The 25,098-nt window shown below is 42.7% G+C and overlaps 1 protein-coding gene across 5 annotated transcripts in view; it reads left to right on the top strand.

Moving 5' to 3' along the window:
- Positions 1–25,098, top strand: part of ARHGAP26 (Rho GTPase activating protein 26) — a 311,057-nt gene that overhangs the window by 72,343 nt on the left and 213,616 nt on the right. For all 5 annotated transcript variants that reach the window (XR_010793663.1, XR_010793662.1, XM_066613312.1 and 2 more), the window contains exons 2-5: positions 11,084–11,179; positions 12,262–12,323; positions 13,588–13,659; positions 20,327–20,428. Coding sequence is in view for 3 of the 5 variants with exons in the window: in XM_066613312.1 (XP_066469409.1) it covers positions 11,084–11,179; positions 12,262–12,323; positions 13,588–13,659; positions 20,327–20,428 (332 nt within the window). In the remaining 2 variants the exon portion in view is untranslated. The remainder of the gene's footprint in view (positions 1–11,083; positions 11,180–12,261; positions 12,324–13,587; positions 13,660–20,326; positions 20,429–25,098) is intronic.

Genomic DNA, 25,098 nt, shown 5'->3' with positions numbered 1-25,098 from the left:
TTTTTTTGTGTGTTTGCTTGTGCAAAAGCTGAAACACCAAACTTTAAAAAAAAAAATTATTTTAAAAGCTTCCATACTTCTTCACAAAAGCTTTGTGCCCTTCTTCACAAGGGACCCAGGGCAGTATACATCAAAATAACAATTTCAGTATATAAATAAATGGACATGATGGGTCAGCCTACATACCTTACGTAGGGGCACCTACATACCTTACGCACGTAGGGGCAGCCTACGTGGGGCATTCACGTACCTACCCTGCTCATGTGTGAGGCAGGAAGAGGCAAGCATGGAGAATGTGCTCTCTCCCCTCTCCACAGAAAGAGTGTGGGGCAGGGGAGTGAAACCTGCCCCCTCCCCACCCAACCTAGTGATAATCCATTACATTAAGCAAACTTCACCCTGCACATGCCCTATCTCATCTGATCTCGGAAGCTAAGCAGGATCAGGCCTGGTTAGTACTTGGATGGGAGACCACCTGGGAATACCGGGTGCTGTAGACTTCTACCATAGTCTTTCAAGACTGAAGGTTGCCAACCATAAGCAAACTTCAGGTACCAAATTTGGATTGGGAGAAAACTCCTCAAATAAAAGGAGCACAGTGAAGTGAGGCTGAGAGGGAGGGGGCAGGTTTTGCTCTCCTCCCCTGTATATTCCTTTTCCATGGAGAAACAGAGTGTACCTACACCCCGGCTTCTCTCTGTGAGCAATACAGACGCATGCAGAGCTGCTCTGCAATGTCTCATTTGACCCTTGGTGAAATCATTCCCTTTGAGAATGGTTGATACTCACAAAGGCTGTCTTTGAAGCTTGCCTGTTCAGCTAATTTTAAGAGGTTTATCAATAGGGATTGGATTAATTTTTGCAGTTTTGTTATCAGCCTGTATAAAGGGTTGTACTCTAGGATCTAGCCAGCACCCTGGTTTCTGAATGGAGCTTGGACACAGAACACTACTGTAAACAGCATGCAATGCAAAGAAAACCATGAACTTTGGAATCTTCCCTGTGGTCATAACTGGGAGCTTGAACAGGTTTGTAGCATAGCTGGTTGCCTTGGAGTAAGAATTGCCTCCAGATGCCTAGTAAAGTGGAAGAAAATGGTTTTTTCTTTTTGTCTCAAATGATTAACAATGGTATGGACAGACTGGCTGGTAACCCTATTATTCAGCTAGTAGTACTTGAGAACTAACTTTCAGGACTGTGATAGATTGTGCAAAAACAATGAGGTTCAGAGGCTGCAGCAATAACAGATTTTGTCTTGGGCTTCTTTTCTGTATGGCAATTGGAACTGTTTGTGATAGACTGAAGAACTATGTATTCTCTCTTTTTGTGTTTTGCTTCATCTGAGACTTCAAAGCCATAAAGCTAGCAGATTTAGGGCACAATCCTAACCAAGTCTACTCAGAAGTAAGTCCTATTTTGTTCAATGGGGCGTACTCTCAGGAAAGTGTAGTTAGGATTGCAGCCTTTGAAAGCTAAGCTTTTAGTTCACAACTGCCATGCTGTGTATGCTTTGGCTGAGCTGAATATTGCCTGTTTCGATTTTGGACACAAAAGTAGCACTTTTTAGGGTATGTGTAGTGAAATACCTTCTGTAGGCCCATCCCCCCTCCTTGTAGCTGTTTTTCTTCTTCTTAGTGATCTCCAGTCTGGGAGCTGCTTTGATTATTCCCCCCCCCTTCTCTAAATTTGTTGTCCCTTTCCTGAGAACTTTGATACGCTTAATGATCATGTCACAGGTGTAGCATCTTGATTTCATGTAAGCAAAAACTTGCTACAAGATGATGCCAAGTGAGAGAAAAAGCACTGCTTCCTGCCCTTGCTCTAGGTCAGTGGTCTCCAAACTAGAGACTTCTGCACGCCAGAAACAGCCTCCCCGGCACAACTGGTGCTTATCATTCTGCTGCGAAGCCTCTTACCTTTGTTCCTGATCTTCCCCGAACCTGGTGCCCAGCCAGCTACGTTTGCCTGGAAATCCAGGCGCAAAGCCTGTTGGGGTGACAGAATGTGGAAACGGCTGACTGGCATAAGGTTTGGGGCAACAGATGTGTGAGATCAGGCACGAAGATAAGTGTTAGGTTCTGTTCACATGGGGGAAGAGTTCACGTGGGGGAAGATGTGGACTGTAGTTTGGAGACCCCTGCTCTAGGTACTTGAACTCTTTCACCCCCTTATCGTACCCCTTGTTGGTAAAAGAAGAAGGTCCTTAAAAGTAGCTGCTGAAGCTGTTACAGAAAGTGCTCGGAAATAGTTCAGGGTGTCAAACATAAGGCCCATGGGCCATATACGGTCCCTAGAAGCTCTTTATCCTGCCCCCACGATTATTCTGACCCCATGATAATTGGGTTGGCCCATCACTGCCCTTTTAGCAGTGCTGCTTTTCTTGAGGCTCTGGGAGGGAGAGTCAGAAGGAGGCCTCAGAAGGCAGAGAGAGTTTTGGGGAAAGGGGCCAGTCAAGATGGGTGAGAGAGGGAGATGGTGCTGGAAGAGCCCAATTGTCACACAGGCTGCCCTTTCAGCAGTGCCACTTCTTCTAAGGTGTCACTTCACAGATCAACTCCCAGCTGCTTAGGAAGAAGTGGTGCTGCTGAAAGGGCAAGCTGCATGATATCTCCCAATGTGATAATTTTGATCTCCCACATCTTGGAAATATGATCAAAATTGGCATAATTTATTGTCTGTCAATTGCAGCTAATTGAATTCTAAGAAAAGAGTGCTTATTTCTGATCATCATCTGCTTAACAATGTCACTCCTGCTTAATGATATCACTTCTGGTCCTCAGCAGGTGTCATGAATTCTGTTTGGCCCACTGTATGAAATGGGTTTGTCATCCCCTGCTCTAGTTTATACTAGGGTGATTACATCAATGTATTCTTTCCACAAGCAAATGGATAAAAAATGTGTAATTTTATTCATCTCCTTTCTTTAGTAAATTGAGATAATCTGAAGCATTTGATTTAAATAAAATTATTAATTAGTCTTGTCTGGAAATTGAGAGGGCTGGAATTCTAAACTGACAGCCGCAGGGGTGTGTGTATGTATTTTTCCCCCTGATTGCTTAGTGGTGTCCCCAGGAAAGGTATTTCTGCATTTGTTCATGCATTCTGTAGAACAATGTAGCAGATCACCATCTAGTGGTAAAGAGAGAGAATTCCTGTTCTATGTACTACACATACAGGATGAATCATTAGAATAGTAACAGCAGACTGAATTTTGAGGTCCAAAGCTGTATCAGGATTTTAATACCGTGGAAAACTGGCATGCTCTTTATCTGGTGCAGTGGTTAAAGCAGCAGCTTGAATGTTTCTGTAGGATAATCATTTGTCAATCAGAATGATGCTGTGAGCTTTTAGCTCTTCTAAATCTGAAGAAGCATCCAGAGCGTCTTTCTCAGTGGGTAGCAACTCCTGAATCCTACTCTATGCATCCAAATAACTGTTGTTTTCAAGTTCTCCCTGCTCCTGTTTCAGTTTTTTTTTTGCCCCAATAGAGAGCCGATAAAACATCTTAGGCCCAGACCAAATGTGCACTTATTCCGTGAGAAAATGCAGCTGTGAGTATCAACACATGTGGGGTTTGTAACCACATGGGGACTGAGGGCATGGTTATGGAAAAAGCTGAACTAGTGCCTCCTTCAGTGCTGTCAGTCATCCTTTGGCAGATTTCCTTTGTCTGCATGTATCCCAGCAGTGCCTCATAGCCAAAAGGGGTGGGGGTTTCCCCCCTCTGGGTGTGCCCTTCTCAGGACAGTAAATTTGCAGCTCTTGCAAGTGACAGCGGAATTCATGTGCCTTGTTTTGCTTGTGTTTACTATGCCAGCATGCAGGGAGGGCTGACCTATATATATGGGATCAAGTCCCCAGCTGCTCCTTGGGGCTTGCTTCCTAGCAAGTGAGCATAGAATTGTGTCCCAAAGCAGGCATGTGGAACAGTCACTCAACCAGCTGTCACACACATCTTTCATACTCACAGAAGCAGATAAAGAGATTTCAATTCTAAATTTTTTTTTAATGTAGCAAGAATGTAAAAAGATTAAATTGACTCAGCAAGGTGCTGGAGGGACATATTCATTAGTTTCAACATCTTCCTTTACCACCTTTCTCTAGTATGTGCACTTCTTTTCCTGGGAGTAAGCCCCACTGGACACAATGGAACTTAATTCTGTGTAGGAAAGCATAGGGTTGTGTTGCATAGAGAAGTGTCTCTCCCTGCATGAGCTCTGGTGAAAGACGGTATCCCCAGGAGACAGTGTAGGGTGCTGTTTTGTCTCCTCTGAGGAATCAAAACTCGTAGATATTGGAACAACGGTGTGAATTTTCCAACCAAATGTTCAAAACCCATGTGGAAGGCTCCAAACACATTAATCAGGAAGTTAAAAGGGTACTTGGCTTATTCTGTGTGGGGCAGGAGCCATGGATAAGAGAAACCACATGTTTTTTTTTGCATCTGAACATGTTCTATATATGTAGCAAACTCTGATTGCCACATGACTTTCTGTGCATTTGTTCTGGGCCTTAGATTCTTGGTTGTGGTGTTTTAACTGTTCTGTTCTTGGTGAATGTTTTTGGGGAAAATGCTGAAATTTAGTTACAGTGTGTCCTCTTATGTTTCCCAACCACTGTGGCTTCATGTGACCACAACACAATGATTTTCTTCTGTGGTAAAGTTAAACCACACTATGCTATCCTACTTTTAATGGAAGCTATTAATCCATAAATTCTGCTGAGCCTGCGGGTGGCTGCCTGTCCATGAGTTTTAAGCTGACTGCTTTCAAGGAGGTCCTTGAGTAACTACTCTGGGAGTCTGGCAGGTTACCATTTTTTCTACTAGCTTCTTTCTGCCACAGCAAGGAGGAATGGAATGTGGCATTTGGATCCTTCCCAGAAACTGGCATGCTGAATGATGTCGTAGTAAATCTATTTTGACTAGGAATCCACAGCATGTAATATAGTCAAGCTATCACTAAGCTGGTGGGGTGTGTGTTGTGTATAGAAGAGTAAAGTATAGCAGAGCACTCTCTGCAAAAAAAAAACTCAGTGGCATGAGGTCAGCATTCAGCCTAGAGAAAAGGAAATGACTCCTTATGTAATTAACATTAGCTTCCTTATTATAAATGGAATGACGGAAAGCTGGCATCGTTTCTGAGTAGCTAGGTTAAAAACTCTGAATCCCCAGGAGCCCTTCCTGTTCAGAAAGGGTTTAGTTCTTGCATCTCAGTGCACAATATGGAATGAGTCTTGCTTGCAAAACAAAACCTTTTGGAAGAGTTGGGGATTATCTGTTAATTTATTAAACGGATTATGTTGTTCAAATTAGGCTTCTGGGGTTTATGGAGTAACATTTGGCAACAGAAGAAACTCCCCCCCCCCCGCCACTTTTCAGTGTGGTAGGGGTTAGTTTTTAAACAAAAAAAATCTTATTTTTTTTTGAAATTTTTTTTTTGAAATTTTATTAAACTTATCCAAAAGCAAGATAAAGAACTATAGTTGGGCCGCACATGCACAATGAGAACAATGTTATTTTAATGGAAAAAATACTTCCAACAAGTGCTTTCTGCAGGTTGGAGAACAAATTGAAAGAGAGGAAAATTACAGTAGGTATAGCAAATTAGAAATATACGTATACTGTACAGTTTATGTTTAAGAGCAACATGCTCAACCTTTACTACCAATATATAAAAGGAAAGCAGATTGCCACTGGGTTGGTAATCAAAGTTGGTTGGGTTGTGGTTGGGGGGGCCATGGTTTTCTAGGGTCCTTATTCATTAGTGCTACAAGGGTTGCCATACTACTTTGCTAGTACTTGGAGGTGTCACTGAAAGCTGAACCGAAATAGGTAGGACTGATACCATATCATGTTTAATAAGCACTTGTAAGCATTGTCTGATCCTTTGGGCTGAAATCATTCAATTTCATACCCAGCTTGTTTTCAAAGTTTATCGTTAGGATTGCCAGGCTTGACCATTGTCATACACACTGGCTTATTTTAAATCAGGGTCAGATACATTGCAGTACAGGTTGTGTCTCGTTATGCGCTAGGGTTCCATTCTAGAACCCCTAGTGGATTAAAAAAAAAAATCTGTGGATTAAAAAAAATCTGTGGAAAAATAGATTTAAAGACCCACTTCCAGGTTTCTTGCCCCTCCATTGCTTTGTCTTGACATTCACAGGGGTTTGATTCTGGGACTCCCTGCTGATACCATAAAATGTGTTAAATAAAAGCAATGTTATAAAAAGTGTGTCCCTTTACAACTGTGGTTTTAAAACAACTTTTCTTAGTGTTGTAGAGAGGCAGTCAGCAATTAGAAATGCAGAGGACCCCTTGCCTTTGCTTGGCTCAGCTGAAGAATGGTATGATTGCTTGCATGACTGTCTTTCTACAACAGTAAGAAAAGCAGTTTTTAAAACTGATTTTAAAGGGATGCATTTTTTCCCCTTCTCCAGGGATCAGCACATTCCTTCTCATTTGCAGTTGCCATTCGTGTTGAGTCAAATCCGTGTATAAAAAAATCCATGTATAACAAGGTTGGACCTCTACTTAACTCTGGAGGTTACCAGTGCATGAATAGCTATGACCAGGTATTGCTGAAAGGGGATGCAGCCGGCATGCCAGCTGAAGTGGGCCACTATTACCACTTGAGCTCCAAGTGACAAAACTGGATCTAGAAGCACCCCAAGTGTGTAGGGCAGTGATTCCCAAGCTCACCAGGGCTATGGTTCCCTTCTCACTTACAGGGGTGACACAAGGCCTATTCTTCCTGGCTCATTGGACTGACATCGTGCTAGATCCTGCGCAATGTCAGCCCACCAAACTGAGAAGAAGAGACCATGTGGCACTCCTGTGAGTGAGCTGTGGGCTGCTGTGGGGCATACTTTGGGAACCTCTGCTGTAGCGAATGTGCAACCCCATATACAAAAGTAGAAAGTACTCTGATTTCCTGGGGCGATGAACTACCGCCAATATACCTCATATGGATTGAGCTTCATTTTATGGCTCCTATTCAGTCCTTCCTGATTCCAGACACTGATTCAGCATATCCACTTCATCGACTAATATGTACTAATATGTAAAACTGAAATAGAATTGGCTGTGTTAGCATGTTGATGACTCTTTATTCCAAATTCACAAATAAATGGAGTCAAGCATTGCAGGTCTGCAGGTCGGTGTTTGTAGATAATGGCAAATATATGTATGGAGAATACAGTTATCTAGCGTGGCTGCTTAGGTGCCTGGTGTTTGTTTTGCGCCTGCCACTGAAACCCTCTTTCCAAGAAGGCTTTCTGAGAACTGGGTGACATTTTGCTTCTGATATCAAAGGAGCATTCTTTTCCTTATCTGGGTGGTGTCATGTAGAATGTGTGAACTATTTTACTTCATTGTTGATCAGAGCGGTGCAGAACTACGGGAAGGGGAATTCTTGATGAGTAAGTCAGGGTGGAAAAGCTTGGTACTTGTTTACCTTCATTTCATGCTTTAAAAAATCTGGCGCTCCCCCCTTCTTTTTTCTTTTTAACATTGCTCCTCTTCTGCATCATGCTTTCTTCACTGGGCAGAACAATTTTGTTGCTGTGTCTTTTCACAACAACTGTGCATAATGCTGTTTTACATACTGTATGTGTACAGGGGGGCCCCTTTTAAAATTGGGGTTAGGGACAGGAAAGTTTGAATTTCTGATGAAGCAACTTTTTAAGGGAAATTTTCCTCCATAAGAAATAATGTAAATAGGGTTAATGGGGGACCATATGTCCCTCCATGCCCTTCATTGGAGAATCCCATAAGAAACAATAGAATAAGGTAGGGTCAGAGTGACATGCAGTCCTGAACGTGTATAAACCGCCCCCCCCCCACGTTCCTGCAGGAGTAGCTTGTCTCAGCAAATTGGAGGAGGCAGCAAGTTGACAAGGGGGACCCATCCACTGCCTCCTCTAGCCTGATACCTCCATGGAGTCTTGACCATCTTCTTCCTGTGCTATAGCATGTGAAAGGAGGGTAAGGAGGGCTGATTTCTTTTCCTTGGTATTTAGTGCTGTCGCCACCTCTGCTGGGCAACAGAACAAGCGTGGAAACTAAATGGATGCTGTAGCAATTAGGAAGTAAATGAAGCTTTCCATGCAGTTGAGAAGCATAATTCAAAACCTTTGATCATGTAGCCCATGTGTGCTGCAGACCTATGTCTGCTTAGAGCAGGAAACAGATTTGTGCTTGGTCCTCTGTCTTTATGTTCAGGAAAACCAAGCAAGCTTCCTTATGTGAATGTTCAGGCTTGTAAGCCTTTGTGTATGCATTTGGAAGATACTGTCTGAACAAAGTGGAATTCATTTCCTTTACTCAAAAATGCAGTGTACTTCTGTACAGTGGCGTCACTAGGATTTGCGTCACCCGGTGCAGGAGGCCTGTGCATCACCCCATGCAGTGGGCGGGGCAACACCCCAGGTGGTGGGTGTGGTGATGTACCATCGCCCCACCCCCACTGGTTTTTTGGCAGTACCTTTTGATAGAACACAGATATTTTAATGTGGTTTATTTCATTGCATTCTGCATGAAATTACGCATTGGTTGATATATAACATGATGGTATTATTCCTCCAAACTCTGATTTTAGTGATTTTGAAAACTTGTGGGGAGACACACACACACACACACACACACACACACCCCTTTGTCAACTTACTAACACCTTATTGCAGCAGTTCTCATACTTTTAGCACTGGGACCCACTTTTTAGAATGACAGTCTGTCCAGGACCCAATGGAAGTGATGTCATGGCCAGAAGTGACATCATCAAGCAAAATAAATAATTATAAATAGTTAAATTAAAATAAAAGAAATAATTAAATAAGGGGGAGCCAGTCCTGTTCCACCAAGTGAGTTTTCTCTGTAGCCTGCCTGCAATAACCCCCCCCCCAAGAATCAGTGAGATCTTCAGCCCTCCCCAGTGCCCAGTTGAAAGTCCTTCTATTTCAAGCACACCACCTGGCTTTACAAGTTTGAGAGCCCAATCCTATGCCTGTCTACTCAGAAGTAAGCCCCATTAGAGTCAATGGGGCTTACTCCCAGGAAAGTGTGGGAAGGATTGGGCTGTGAGGGAAACTTTGCAAGTGCAAAATAGAAAACATTCCCCTTACCGGTTCAAGCCTCTTTGTTGGTCTTTTCTAGTGGGAGGGGGGAGGCTGCCTTCTGGGGCTTTTGTTGCACCAGTTCCATCGAATCAGGACCATTCTGGTGTCCTCACATTCCCCTTTGCCTGACCTGATCACAGCCAAGGCACATCTGCCTACTCGTGAGAAAATGCAACCGTGAGGCTGCTTTGCTTCCCATAGGGCTCTATACACTCGCTGCTTGGGGGGAGGGACCTCCTCCTGGACGTTTTTGGGGGCTGCACTTACTGTATGGGGGCCATTCTGGAGTCCTCTCAGCCTGCCCTCTCAGCCATAGCCAAAGGACTATGGCAAGTATGCCTACTCATGAGTAAACGTGCAACATGGCTCACCTTCACTTTCCATAGGGTTCCATGCATTTTTTCCTTCCGGTTTTTTTGGCCATAACTTTTGAACGAAAGGAGCTATCTCAACGGGGTTTTTTGCAATGTGTTCTGCTGGTCATTCCGCATCCAATGGTGTATGGCACAGTGCGGTAGCTCCTAACGTCGTAATTTTATCGCATCATCCCCCAGGGCGCGTAACCCCCCTGGCTCGTCACCCGCACCCCCTAGTGACGCCACTGCTTCTGTAAGCAAGGCCTGGTAGTTTCTGAGCAAAATAGTGATTCTCACCGATACGGACAGTAAATGTCTACACCAGCTCCTACAAGGGAGTTGGGAGCACTGTAAGTATGTGAGAGGGAAAGGCAGCAATGCAATCCCCAGGATTGTGCTACTGCCATTGGGGGGGAGGGAAAGAAGGTTTTTTTCACTTACCTAAGGGGATGCCAGCTTCCAGGGGGTGCAAGGAGCCCTGCAGACATCTCTGTATGGCTCCCCAAGCCTCTGTAATCGTAAAAATCTTGATTTATAGCCACTTCCTGTTTACAACCATAAACAGCAAGTGGCTTTCAATCAAGTTCTTTTTACTATTACAAAGGCCTGGGGAGTCCTGCAGACATATCTGCAGGGTTCCCTGCACCTCCCTCCCCCCCAGGCTGGTGTACCCCCTTAGGTAAGTGGAGAAAAAACCCTACCCCCTGGTAGCAGCCAGATCTTGGGGTTGCGTGGCTGCCTTCCCGCCCCTTAAGGGGCCAGAGCTAAGTGCTTACCAGGTTGGTGGGTCATGACCCATCAATTCGGGAACTACTGGTCTACACTGGTTAGTTGAATTACTAATATTTATACACTGAAATCTCATCAAACTGCAAACCTCAGGCAGATGGAGGGCCTAAAATAGAACTACAGGTTGAGTCTCATTATTCCTGTGAGTTCTTTTCCCAGAACTCAGTGGATGGCAAAAATTGCACTATAGCAAATCAATTTAAAAAACAAAATGTCTTTGCTCAGTTGATTTTAAAACAGCCTTGAGTCATTAAGAAAACAATCCAACAATCAGTCTCTGTCCAGGCCCTTAGAAAGGATTATCTTTCTTTCAGGTGTTCAGGGGAGAGGGAGGGGGTCTCTTGGAGAGAGAGTGATTGATGGATTGTCATCTGTCTGCCCTATCTCTAACTGTTGTAAAGGACTGTGTTCCTTTAATTTAAAGGGCCCCTCTCATCATGTTGAGATAAAAAATCTCTACAACAGTAAGAAAAGAATTTTAAAGGGGTGCATTTTTCCCCTTCTCCAGGGATCTGCACATTCCTTCTCATTTGCAGGGGCCATTTGTGTTGAGTCAAATCCGTGTATAACAAGGTTGGACCTGTATACGGATTAGTTCTTGGCAATTGTTCATACATTATCTTCATCCCTTCAGTATACTCCTCAGGGTTTGGATTTGGTTTCTTTTTTTTTTATGGAGATGTCATGTGTATTCTTAGATCAGTTAATACTGATTGATATGAAGTACTTGTATGGTAGCAGGAAGTAGTATTCTAGCAGCCTGTGGCTTCTTATCTAATTATAGCAATTTTCTTTCTCCCCCCCCCCCCTTTTTTGGACAGATCTGTCTTCAGCAAAGCGGAAGTTTGCAGATTCCTTGAACGATTTCAAATTTCGATGTATAGGCGATGTAGAAACTGATGATGAAATATGTATAGGTAAGTAAGTAGGCTGAAGTGTCCTTAGGGGGCAAGGTTCTGTTCTACAAGTGGAACTGACATTTCCTTAAGTTCCAAATGCAAGGTAGCAAGTACAATAGAACAGAAAAATATGGGTTGGAAAATGATTAGTTTTCACTTTTCCACAATTTTTTCACTTTTCCGTTGTCCTATGGAGTTGTCCCAGAAGGCACTTCAAGTGCCACACTGATAGCTTTTGTTTTGGCTTCAAGGCTTCTGGTCAGTCCTTTTGTTCTAAGCAAGACAAGGATGCTAAAGATAAGATGCTCCCCATCTGTATCTTTGATGTTAATTGGGTTACTCTATCATGCAAAACAAAGAAAATGTAAATGAAGAATTGAGTAAAGTTTACCTGGTCCCTTAAGCAGAATTAGCTGTTGGATATCTGAGTGTATGATTTCAGAAACTACTAGATAGCAGAATTGATGCCTTATGGCTTTTATGATTTGAGACTAGAGTATCTAGAGGACTGCTCTCTTCCATATTGTCTGGCTTATTCCTTAAGATAATTGGAGGGGGTCCTTCTGTGCAAGCAGTCCCTGTCTGAGGCCGGGTTGGCAGCCACAAGGGGCAGGGCCTTCTTGGTGATGGCACTACAACTTTGGAATGCTTTCCCTTTTTAATGGAGACCTGCATCCTACCTGTTAAGCTTCCAGCAGAGTCTTAAGACTTTCCTGCTTGGTTTGCTTTTTCCATATTATATATTTCTGTTACCTTAGGCTGCAGTCCTATCAACACTTATCTGGGAATAAGCCCCATTGACTATAATGGAACTTGCTTCCGAGTAGACATGCATAGAATTAGGCTCTTGGTTGCTTTTTGCTTTGCCTGTGGTTTTTTTTAATTGTTGCTAAAGAAATTGTTACTCATGCCCACTGCTCTGCTGCTATTTTGGCTGTGTTTGCCTTATTACTTATACTGTCTCTATTATTATGTTTTACTTGCTTCTTGTTTTTTACTGTTTATGTTTGTATTTTAATATGTGATTGTTTTTTAATTCTTTGGTTCTTAGTAAGAATGAAGCCTGTAACATAGTTAACTTTCTGATTCTTCTCTTTCAGCAAAGTCCTTGCAAGAATTTGCTGCTGTTCTTAGAAATCTAGAGGACGAACGCATACGTATGGTATGTACGTTGAAGCGTACCCTTCCCAACTGTGGAAAGGGAATTGATGACAAGGCATAAAGGGATATAGCAAGGCAAGGAGGGAATAGGGACAAATATTGGAGGGGGGTGGAATTAGTTTAGGGAAAAGTGGCAAGTCTGTAAAGCTTTGTAAAGTTTTGCGCACTTGGGATGATTTATTAAGATCTATATGTGAGTTACGCCTAAAGGGAGGGGTTCTCTTTTTGCTTATATGGAGACTTCCATATGTGCTGGTCCTGGGAAGGTTGTAAATAATTTCTTTACTGTCACTGTCTGCTTTGGCCAGAGGCCATGATAGAACAAAACAGCCAGAGTTGTCAGCTTTTGTGCCTCGGAGAATAGCAATATTCATCCTTGGGAGTAAGTCTTGGCAGCACAACAGGGACAGCAAACCAAGATGAACTGCTTACCACTGAATCCACTTGGTCTTGCACTCGGAGAACAAAGAGCCAATTATGTGGCGCAGCTTGTTTGTACATTTTTGTTCTCAGTTGGAGTGAAGTTTTCCTGATAGCATCAAATGTATTAGTTGTAGAGTTGGACGAAATATGCTGATTTTGTCCGCATTTTCCATCCCATAGATATTGCCAATAACTATGCAATGAATAGAGTGCCACCTATGAACAATGCCACCTATACATGCAGTCCCACCTCTCTTAACAGGATGTTTTCTTGCAGCTATATCTCCTACAGTCAGAAACTACCTTTTCCCTTACTGTCACCTTCTGTCATTGCTGTTAGCAAACATCTCTATGTCGACTGAGCACAAATAAATATGCTTGGGAATAGGGATAATAGCAGAGATGACAAACAGATGGTTTGTATGCTCTCAGTGCAGGCCAATTTGTTGCTGATGGACTGCCTGCCTGTCTTTTCAAATTTGCTGTTTATCTGTAATTTTGAGTAGATTAAGATCCTAATGATAGTCCTGCACTGTGATCCAGTGGGACCAGTGCAAACTCTGCTGCATCTTGTGCAGGGAAGAGGGAGAACTTCTGGAGTTCTCCTTGTGGGTAATGGACTTCATCCCCTTTCCCCACGTAAAGTCCCAGCATCCTTTAAGGGTCTATTCAGATCCATGCCAGTGATATTGCTGGCACAAATCCAAGCTACCCTGTGTTGGGTAGTCTATAAAATGGAGTTGTTCAGTTTTGCTGGATGAAATTATAGTAATTGAGCAGGGGGTCGAAAGTTTAGTGCTAGAATAGATTAACAGTTATGAATTTGTTTTTGCTTTCATCAGATTGAAAATGCTAGTGAAGTCCTGATTACGCCCCTAGAGAAATTCCGTAAGGAGCAGATTGGTGCTGCCAAGGTAAGCAGCAGAATGGGAAGTGTTATGATGAACTCTTTCTTCTCCATAGTTAACATGATGCATTGAAAGTTGGTAAATTTAAGAGTAGTCTGATATCCTTGAACATGTGGCGAAAGGAGGAAGCTACCAGTAAATTTATAAGCCACATGGTCTTATTCTCTCCTATCACATCTCAGTCTTCTCAAACACCAGGGGATATCGTCATGCTGTCGCCAAACAGGGAATTTGTTTTTATGGTAATAGGGCCAAGGGGACGGCCACCCTAGCAGGGTGCTCAATCCTATCCCACTGCTATTTGTCTCTGTTAGTATACTGGCCCAGCAGTCTTTCTGGGATGCTGGCAAAGTTCACCTTACTTGCAAGCAGCATGTCTGTTTAAAATGAGGATGACTCAGAAACAAAACACAGATGTGGGAAAGAGGGGGTCTTGGTTTAACATACAAATGCAATTAAGTACAACATATTAAAACCCAATACAGGTTGGGCATCCCTTATCCAAAGCTCTTGGGACCAGAAGCATTTTGGATATTTCCGGATTTTGGAATACTTGCACATACATAATGAGAGATTTGGGGGGATGGGGCCCATGTCTAAACACAAGATTCATTTATGTTTCTTATGCACATAGCCTGAAGGTAATTTTACACCATATTTCAAATAATTTTGTGCATGAAACACAGTTTGTGATTTTATTTCTTTAGGCAAAAACATTTTTTTTAAAAGTCATGTTGGCGCTCAAAGTTCCGTATTCTGGATAAGGGATAACCAGCCTGTATATATGTATACACATCTCTAGCTACAATGTACTTAAGGTGGATTTATTGTGTTCCTTCACACAAAGTATTCACTTGGAGAGCTGGAGCAAAGAACCCAGATCGTTTTCAACCTCTGATTTTAAAAACCTGCAGATGGCTTTAAATTGACTTGTCTGGCTGCTTGGTTTAAAACTAGCTGAGCCCATCAAAGTGACCTCTGAATTGGCTCTTCAGAAAGAAAGGCAGATAGCAACTGACCATACAGTTGGGTTTAATAGCAGCTAATGAGAAACTGATAAGATGCTTCTGTTACAGGAAAAAGGATGGGAGCTGCTGCTCTGTCACCATAGTCCAAAGTGACCCTTATTATTAAGATTATCTACCCATGTCTGATTGCAGTTTTAAAATAATAGTAATAAAAAAAAATTTGACAAGTGTGAGTTTACATATTTTATTATGATCCATAAAATAACTTATATAAACAGTAAAAACATAACCATTTGCTTGCGCTTGTGGATCTGTTAATATGTACCTCCTGAGAATGACTGCAAAATTTGATTGCAATGTGTGCTCAGATACATATAAGGATACAGAGGTGCACCATTGTGGGTTGGTTGCTGACCCAGGCTTCCCTTCTAAATATTTTGGGTGATCCATAGAAGCTGGAAAGAGGAGAAGCAGCAAACCAATATGCTGCATAAACCATGAATTGGTATTAAAGGTTCCAGGTTTCCTGTTTAAGGAACTGACAAGAAAAGCAGATGAGACTTCATGGCAGATCTGCACAATGCTGTTATTCAGGGGTTTTAACCTGCTAACTAGGCTAAGAGGCATTGCCTATGACACGGGTGTCAAACTCATTTTATACAGTGGGAAAAATAGTATTCATGGAGCCTGCTGAGGACCGGAAGTGGTATCATTAAGATTGAAGTGTTGTCATTAAGCAGATGATGGCAGAAAGAAACATTTTGTTCTCAAATAATAAATGACAGAAGAGAAACTATGCAAATCTTGATAATTTCAAGATATGGGAGAACACAAATTATCATGAGGGATGCCCTTTCAGCAGTGCTGCTTTGTGACAATCCTCTGAATTGCCTACTCTAAACTCTCAGCCTACAGACTCCCCTCAACATGTCATGTTGCTAACCTGTGAAGTTTGCAAGCTGGATGAAACAGAGCAGAGCTGGATGAAACAGAGCTGGATGAAACAGAGCAGACAAAGCAACAAAAAGTCCCTGTTAGCAATCTAGCTAGTCACTATGTTAAGCTACTTACATTGCCCAAGTCCTTGTTCTTTCGATTGAGCAAGTGGGTGCTCCTTTCTGACCTCCCAACAAATTGGTCATTCATGCAACTGGTGGAGAACGACCAAAGCTTCTATGGGCTGAGAAATATATAACTTGATATCATCAAATTACCGGTTTGGTGGATTGGAATCCAGCTGTCTTCTCTGTCCCAGCCCTTGAGCCTAGAGAGATTTGCTATAGGCAAGGTAGCTCAGTTGCTAAACAGAATAGCTTCCCAGATAGGAAGGTGGATCCCAAATCCACATCTTGTATGGGTTTGGGAAATAATGGAATTTCTAAACACTGTCTGCTTGTAAAGAATGCTTGAGCAGCTTTTAGGTTGCTGGGGACTGCGCAGGAGTTCCGGATGAGCTAAAAGTGTCCAACAATACAAAGAAAAGGTGTGTGTGTGTGGGGGGGGTAGGGCATTCATCACTTGGTGGTCTTTCATTTAGCAGAGAGAGAGAGCAACTATACTTATTTGCCCCAGCATGCTATCTTTTCCAGTGTATGTTTGTTAGTGTCTGCCTTGGGTTTGTTTCTTTTAAAGATTGTGAGGCTTTTTGGCTCACGTTAATAAACAAACGATGAATAAGCAAACCGTTTTTTATTTATTTTACTATGTAAATTGCTTTGAGCTTTTTGTCAGAAAGATGGTAAATACTGATTTGCATAATAATGAGTGAACTCAGGATTGTCATGAGGAAAATTTTACATTCTGTCAGTCTCACTGACTTCATGTACTTCTAAGATCTTTGTGGAAAGCTAGTGAAATACTTCATTTACCTCAACAGGAAAATTCAGGTTATCCTCTCCAAAATGTACTTCAAATACATTTGTTCATTATCCCCTGATTAGTAGCGTAGCTGAGGGGGGAACGGTAAATACTGCAGGTGCAGTATTGCACTGTAAATGGCCCCTCCCACTTACCCTCGGCCTTTCTGGGCAGTGACAGCAGCAAGCAGATGTTTGCAGAACCAAACTGTGTTAGTGGAAGAGACAGCTTTCACAACGTGTTGCGGTGCCTACAGTACTTACCATTTTGCCCTCCCTTAGCCATTTTACTGCCCCTGATATCAGTAGGTAACTAATGTTACTTTCAGCTTAGAAATGCTTTGTAAACTGGAACATTCCTTCTTCTGAATTATTTTTAGTTCAGCCAAGACAACGGGGCAGATTTTCATGTCTATTTTTGTGCCCATGCAAAAAGCCTCCCCCTTTTGGTGACTCTGAGAGTGTTTAAATGGGCATGAACACGAGGTAGAGCAGATGTCTTCAAAGTGGAGAACGCTGCGTGGGCAAAGGCTTCCCTTTCGCAGACAGCACTTTCTGTTCTGCCAGAAGCTTTCACAAAGCACCTCCGTGCACCCCCAGTCTTTGTCACACCTGGGTGCTTCTGCACAGAAATCTGGGCGCAAAACCTGCTGGGGCTTTGGAAGCCGGAAGTGGCTGGACTTGGCAAAGACTTGGGGCACATGGAGGTGCTTGTGAAGGCTTCCCCGCAGAACGGTAAGCGCCATTCACACAGGAGAGGGCTTAGGCAGAGCCCCAGATCCATCCTGCGGGCTGGAATCTGGAGAACCCTGAAGTAGAGAATGCATCTTGGCTGCTAAGGCAAATGTGCTGATGTGCCATGAAGTTTTCTTGGCATTAAGATGTGCCCTCTCCTACACCGATTAAAACTGAAGTCACAACATTGACCTTATTTTATCTTAGTGATGCTGTCATGTAGCCAGATCTGATTGACTGTGTGGCACTCTTAGTTCATTGCATTTTCTATGTGATTCCTCGTTGGCTAGGATTAGTCAAGAAGGAAAAAAAATGCTCTCCCCCACAGCACAAGACTCTGGAGCAGAAACAGAAGGGGGGAAATAAAGAGGAACAAATCCCTTAAAATGAAGGACATTCTCTAAGGCATTGTCCCTTTCTTCTCTGTCTTGTCTTGTTGTTACTATAACAACTTGCTGCTGGTGAGAAATAAAGAGTTCCTTTGTTCCTTTCAGCCTTTTTTCTTATAAAACAAAACAAAAAGGCTTCTTGTAAACTCTTTAGTTCAATGCTTCTCACTTTGGTGTTTGACAACAACGAGGAGTGACACAGAAGCTGGAATCTAATTGTATGAGACAGTGGATTAACCCAGCATTGCAGCATAGCCATAACTTAAAACCATCTTTAAAAATGGGCAGTTTGTTGTAGGTACCAAGTTACTCTTGAGACAAGATTTATGGATGAAAACCACTAGAGTGGTTTTGCCAAATAATTGGTTTCTACATGAACAAAACCCCCAAAATGCTTGGCTTGTTAAACCTTATATAGACATTATAGGAGGGGGTAAACAATACTTTTGTGACTAGACACTGGGGTATTATATGGTAGCATTGTACCTCTAGAGGAAAACAGTGTTGCTGTGTAGATTATTAAATCAGTTTCTTGCAGATGGGCAAGCTTTCAACGTTGTACATAGGGTGTCATATTCTTTTCTTTTAGACAAACTTCTGTCACATATTGTGTGTTTCAGATTCTTATTGGACAGCTGGGATATCCAGCATCTGTTTGACCATGACTTATAACCATGAAAGGAATTTTTGAACTGTACTTTCTTTTTCTTACTCCGATAACTTTCTACAAGGAAACAGTACAAGTATGCACAGAAAGCCCTGCTGTATCAGGCCAAAGGCCCATCTAGGGCAGCATCTCATTCCCTCAGTGTCCCACCAGCTGCTTCTTTGAAGCCCACAAACAGGAGAGAGGTCTGTTTCTCTTTTGCCATGGTTCCCTGCCACTGAACCTGGAAGTAGCGCACAGGTATCATGACTAATGGCCAGTGTTAGACTTGTCCTCCGTGAATGTGTCTAATTGCTTTTTGAAGCCATTGAAACTGGTGGCCATTGCTATACTCATAGAAGAATTTTGAAGTATCTCCTTCTGCTAATCCTAAATCACCATAGCTGGTTTCAGTTAATAATCTCTGGATCTAGTATTGTGAGAGGGGAGGGAGAAACCCTTCTCTCGTTACCATGCATAATTTTATAAATCTCAGACTTGTCCCCTTTAATTTCATTTTTTCCAGTCTATGAATGTCTATGAATGCCCACCAGTTGTAGCCTTTCCTTCACAAGGAAGCTTTTCCTCCACAAGGAAGGTGCTCTAGAACCCCAAACATTCTGGCTACTGTATTTTTTGAACATTTTCCATATTTGCAATATAAGTCCTTGAGATGTGACAACCAGAATTGTATAAGGTATTCAAAATGAGGCCACACTTCCCAATTTGCTTTGATTTTTTACTGACACCTGCAAACTTGACCTCTGTTTTCCCCCTAACTCCAGATCCTTTATGAACAAGTTAAACATCAGTCCCAATGCAGCTCTTCGGGTAACCCTAGTTCGTACTTCTTCTGTTAAAAGTGCTCCTTTATTTCTTCTTCCTCTTCTTTAAACAGCTGCCAATCCTTAAAAGACCTGTCCTTTTACTCCATGACTGCTAAGTTTACTCAAGAGCCTTTGCTTGAGGGACTTTGTGTAAAACTTTTTAAAAGCCCAGGTATACCGTGTCAGCCCAAGTATGCCATGTCAGCAGTAGCATAGCTAAGGGGGTGCAGGGGGTAGCAGTTGCACCAGGCAACAAGCTTTAGGGGGCAACAAGCTGAACTTGACACTAGTGGCCAGAATTGTGAAAACCTTGGCATGTACAAATAATACTATGATATTGTATATCATCGGGAAGGTAATTTAATGCTGAATGCAATGAAACAAACAGTGCTGGAATATCTGTATTCTATCAAAAGTTATAGCCAATTAACAGAAAACATTTTATCTATTTACTTAATAAATTAAATTTGACTTCACTGTGGAGGGGAGCTACAAAATCTTCTTTGGCCCCATGTAGCAGATGCATTAGCTATTCTATTGCCCCATTTTTCACTTTTTTAAAAGTCTGGGTGTGGTGTCATTTCTGGGGCATCATTTTGCACTCTGCACCAAGCTAAACTTTCATTAGCTATGCCTCTGCATGTCAGCTGGATCACCTCTAACCGTATGGCTGTTGACACTTGTAAAGAACCCTTGAAGGTTAGTGAGGTAGAACTTCCCATTGAAGAAACTGTGCTAATTCTTCATCATCAAGGCTCATTCTTTATATTCTCATTAATTAAAAAATATCTACTTACCTCCTGCTGGCTGTGTGATAGCCTCTTTCACGATAGCATGCAGCGCACAGCCCATTGGTGTGGTTGTATGCTAGAATGTGACAGCAGATAGGTTTGGGCTATAAGTATATCTAGAAGTGTTCTCTCTTTGTTGTGATCTGACCACGAATTTACCTAAATTGGCCTAAGCATGAATTTACCCAGTTGAAGGCGAAGTCACCCATTACAACAATACTTTTGGATGCTCCACTGATTTCTTTTTTCCAAATCAAGATTGCAGTGTTTTGATCAGAAGGACAGTACCATGTCCCCAGTGTTACATTTATTATTTGGTCTGATTTTGTGGGTAGAAATTATTCTGTGGATCGAAAAATAGCACGATTGTCTTTGCTGTTCTAATGGATGGGATGGGAGCGGTGACAAGCTGCTGTAGTGCAAATTGTTCTTGATGGCCTATATGTGGCTTTTTTTGGCAGGAAGCCAAGAAAAAGTATGACAAGGAGACGGAGAAATATTGTGGCATTTTAGAAAAGCACTTAAACCTGTCTTCCAAGAAGAAGGAATCCCAACTGCAAGAGGTAAGATTGGTATCTTGTTTTCTTCTTGTCACACTATCCCTTATGTGGGTCTTTCCAACTGTTTGCATATTGCAAGACTTGGGCTGCAGTTCTAAGCATGTGTATTTGATAGATTCAATTTTGAGATCATTTGCATTTCATCTAAGGGATTGTTTTTAAGATTGCTGAGAGTTTCAGCAACTATTAGATGATGTTTAAAATACAGTAGCTGTTGAAACAAGGTGCGCTTACCAATCTGTACACATCTCTTTGAACTCTTTTCCCAAAATGATGTTACAACTTCACACCCTCCTTTAAAAGACAAACAAACAATGAAATGGCAATGTGTTGGATACTGACCCTGAAGAGTACAGGAGTGACAATAAGCCATTGCCATGAATAGAGGAAAAATTATCAAAATAAGCACACCACCATGAATGCTACCTTTTGGAAGTGCCCTCTGTTTCTTTCCTCTTTCTAAGGACTTGTTCTTTTACCTTTTCATTTTAAAAATGTATATTTTTTAATGTATTTTTTTATTTTTAAAAAACCGTGTATCCCACTTGGGGACTAAAAACATCTTACATTAACAAATTAAAGCAATCAACACACGTCGCACAATTGAAACAAAATCAAGAGCAGCAGCTAAGTGGTTTAAATGAGGACAGAGTGAATTGCATCAGAAGAGGCAGCAACTGGGTCAAGAGAGGCCAGGAAAAGCCTACCGAGAAAGCCACATTGTTGGTCCCTTGTGGAAAAACTGGCACGGAGAAAGCCAGGCGCACCTTAAGGGGTTGGGGCTATCACTGAGAGGAGGTTTTCACATGTATCCCACTTGGAGACTGAAAACATCTTACATTCTTACATGTCAGAGGTCCATGAGATATGCAGGAAGGCCTAACTTCTGAATCTTAATGGAAAGGCGGAAATTCATATGGAGGAAGACAAGCCTTCAGATCCTCATCCTGAGCTAAAAAGGGTTTTTAAAGAGCCTTAAATCTTACCCTGAAAAAAGTTTGTATCCCCTTCAACTAGAACAAGCGTGGGCAAACATTTTGGCAGGAGGGTCACATCATCTCTTTGATACTGTGTCAAGGGGAAAAAAAGAATTGATTTACATTTCTAATTTGAATAAATTTACATAATGAATTCATTAGAAGACAGAACTTTATATGAATGAATGAATTTTACTGAGCTTATTTATTATACACATGAGAACTATAATACAGGCATGTAGAACCACATGAGAACTATGAACTGTTTGCCACACACGTCTTGCATGGTGAAAACATACAGACCAAGCCCAAAACACATGGAGACATAAGCAGTTGTGGGCTGCCGCAGACTCCAACAGTCTCTGATGGGCCAGGGACTCATTGGAGACTAGGGGCTCCCTGCAGGTTGGATTGGGGGTCCCTGAGGGCCACAAAATGGTTATAAATTTGCCTACCCCTGAACTAGAACAAAAAGAGACAAAATGTGATTCTAATGTTGACCTTATCCTGGTCGGTATCTAGGCAGCTGCATTTTGTACCAGTTGAAGCTTCTGAAGGGTTTCAAGGGCCATTCCACATAAAGCATGTTTCAGCATCCATGGATTTCAGTATCCATGGGGGTCATGAAACTGGCAGCCTAGAGGAAGGGTGGTTGAAGGCACAAGGATAATAAGCAGTGAAGTGATATGCATGAACTAGAGGGAAGGGCAGATGGCTAAAGAAAAGTCATGGGGATTGTGGGATAGAGAGCCACAGAATTTAGGATTGTCAAGAAACCTAAGATGGCTCCTGTGCTTTAAAAAAAGAAAATCTATCAGCGGTTTCTACCACCACTGCACCTGCTTGACCCAGCAATCCTAAGGGAACACTGAGGATAACTAGAATGTGTGGTAGAGTGCTGAAAGCTGCCTTGTTTTGAGGTACCCAGCCAATTATTGTCTGCAGGAGTCTTCTGTGAAATAATTGAATACTAGTGCCACCCTGTGGACATCTTTCACATTACAATTTCATTCTTGCTATTTTAGGGTATTTTAATCTATTTATCAAGAAGAGGTTTGAATTTCCTGACTTTACACTACACCTATCAATTCAGTACCTACACAGTTCAGTAGAGTGCCTGATGGGTGTCTGCACAGAGAATAGCTCTTATCACTTTGACTACTACTTTTTGCAACAAATTAAAAAACAACCACCAATCCTGTATAATCTTTGTAACATATTTGGGGCATAATATTTTGTTTAGATGTTTACATTTTGAATGGACTGTCTAAACTGCACAACTCTTGCATGAATAGGAGATGAGGCCGCATGTTCTGGAGTTGGAAAAACCTTATGTTTTAGCTGCTCAAGCTAGGCTTTCAGAAGGGGAGGCATGCCAGAGGAAGACAGATGTGTGTGGAAAGGTTTGTTGTTTGTGGTAATTTTAGAAGAGTGGGTGTTGCGCTCCATTAATAACATACAGCTGTTTCACGGGTATCTGGATCAGCTGAAGACAATAGTTCATGTGTTGAGAGATATTGCTCTAGCTTGCTCTTGTTGGCCAAACATCTGAAAGACTGGACAACCCTTTGACAGCCCTGGTAAAGTGCAGATGGGGTGGAAAATAGGAAAACTTTCTATTTTTCTGTGAACTTATTCTGTTCACTGTAAACAACATACTAATAGAACAGTGGTTCCCAACCTGGGATTCATGTACTCCCAGGGGCGCTCAACAGAACCTTTGGGGTACTTGAAAAAGAACGGCATAATGACAGAAAAAGGCAGGTCGTGCTCCAGAATGCTTTGCAGGACCAGCAAGGCAGGAAGGAAGGTAGGTAGTTGGCTGTGAAAGCCCCACCAATAGCTAGTTTTTGGTCATCAATTCATGTATGAACCAGTGATTGAAAACTAGCACAGTAAAAAAGCTAAAACATAATATGGAAAGTGATCAATCACCCAGAATTTCTCAGGGCACTTCTGGTGCAAAACAGTGCAAAGGCAGAGTCTTCTGTTTTTCAAACAGAGAAAAAGAGAAAACGCTGTGATAAATACATGAAGTCTGGGCTTTCATATAGAGGAGATGAGGGCTTGTATTATGAATTACAAACATTTTGCTAATATGAAGGGTACAATTTATGGAAATGGGCTGCCAAGGGATATGCAAGTGAAAAAGATTGGGAATCACTGCAGGAGATCCATGAATCAAATCCACCTTTAAGGTGTCTGGTGTGTTAAGCCAGAAGCTCTACATACAACTTAGAACACAACTGGGAGTGTGCAATTCAATTTACAGCAGAGACAAGCAACAGCAAATGACTGTGACCAAGTGCAGCTGCACATAGCTGAAACCCTACTTACTCAGAAGCAGACCTATTGCTTTCCCTGGGTGTTATTTGTAAGTAATGGTGCTCTGAACTGTAGCTTGTGAGTCATTTGATGGGAGTGTTGCCACTTTCAGGGAAGGTGCATCCTGCAACTGGAACAAGCCCACCCTCACCTGGTCTGAGGGCTGTTTCCTCCTCTTGATTTACAGCAGGATCAAGGCTGTGGGGGGGGGGGGTTCCACTCTTAAAGAAGTGGAGTGATTCTGGGGAGTTGGTTCAGCTCTGCTCTCTGTTTTGGGGGGCTGTGCGAATGGAAACTGCTGTCAGCTGCTCCATTCAGTTTCCTGGTCAGTTTCCCTGATGGCATGGCTTGTAAATAGGGGGCAGAGAAAGAGGGACAGTGGGGAAGAGAGAAGATAAGGGGGCCACAGCAGTCAAGAAGGGGGAGAAAACAGTTTAACATAGTGAAGGCTGGTGGAGGGAAGAAAGGGGCTGGGGCTGAAGGGCAGAGAGAAGCAGGCAGTGCAGGAGTGGGGGGGTGGGTGGGAGGGAGGAAGGCTGTGTGGGGGGCTCCCCTCCTCCCTCTCACTCAGAAGAAGCAGATTGACAGGAGTAAGCCCCATTGACAATAATGGAACTTACTTCTGAGTAGGCATGCACAGGCTTGGGCTCAAAGGCTGCCATCCTATGCGCACATTGCTGGGAGTAAACCCCATTGGTGACATGCATGGTACTGTGCTCCAGGCTCCTGCTCCCTTGCTCCCCTTTCCTGTCCTTGCGAAGACTAGCAGGGGCGGAGGAGGAGGAAGTCAGAGCTGAGGAGACCAGGCTGGGGAAGCCTGAGCGGGCGGGACTGCAATGCCCAGGAGCAGCAAGGAGGAGGGAGTGGCAGGCGAGCTGAGCAGCTCTGTCAGGCTCCCCACTTGAGGTGTAGAGTCGTGCGCTTCCTAAGCACACAGTGGGGGAGCGGGTGGCGCGTCACCCTCCCCAGCAGCACCCCTGCTGCTCCGCAGTGTGCCCGAAACAGCCCTGACCCCGAGTGGCCCTGCAGATAAGGCGAAGGGTTGATTCAGGAGCCATCTTTTGGGACAAATTTATTGCCATATAGGCGAGTATCTACGGTATGTCTTCCTTCCTGTTCTGAACTTATTATCCTCTTCAGAATTTTTCTCTTAATCAGCAGCCCTTGAACTGAACTCAGCACTCTGCTTTAGTTGCAGGTTCTGAGCTCTACAGTAATCTTATTTCCTATATATTTTTAATTTATTTTTTTCAGTCTCATTTTGCCCACTCTGGCCATTTGCCCCCATCATCCCTACCTTGTTTGATCTGAGGAAGGTTATGCAGCATTTTACAGACTGAGCGTACTTCAGTGTCATAAAAGATGATTCTG

Source organism: Tiliqua scincoides, chromosome 2, assembly GCF_035046505.1.
Source record: "Tiliqua scincoides isolate rTilSci1 chromosome 2, rTilSci1.hap2, whole genome shotgun sequence".
In the NCBI taxonomy this organism is placed as follows: Eukaryota; Metazoa; Chordata; class Lepidosauria; order Squamata; family Scincidae; genus Tiliqua; species Tiliqua scincoides.
Note: the sequence above shows the minus strand (reverse complement) of the source record. Positions and strands in the feature narration are given on the sequence as shown.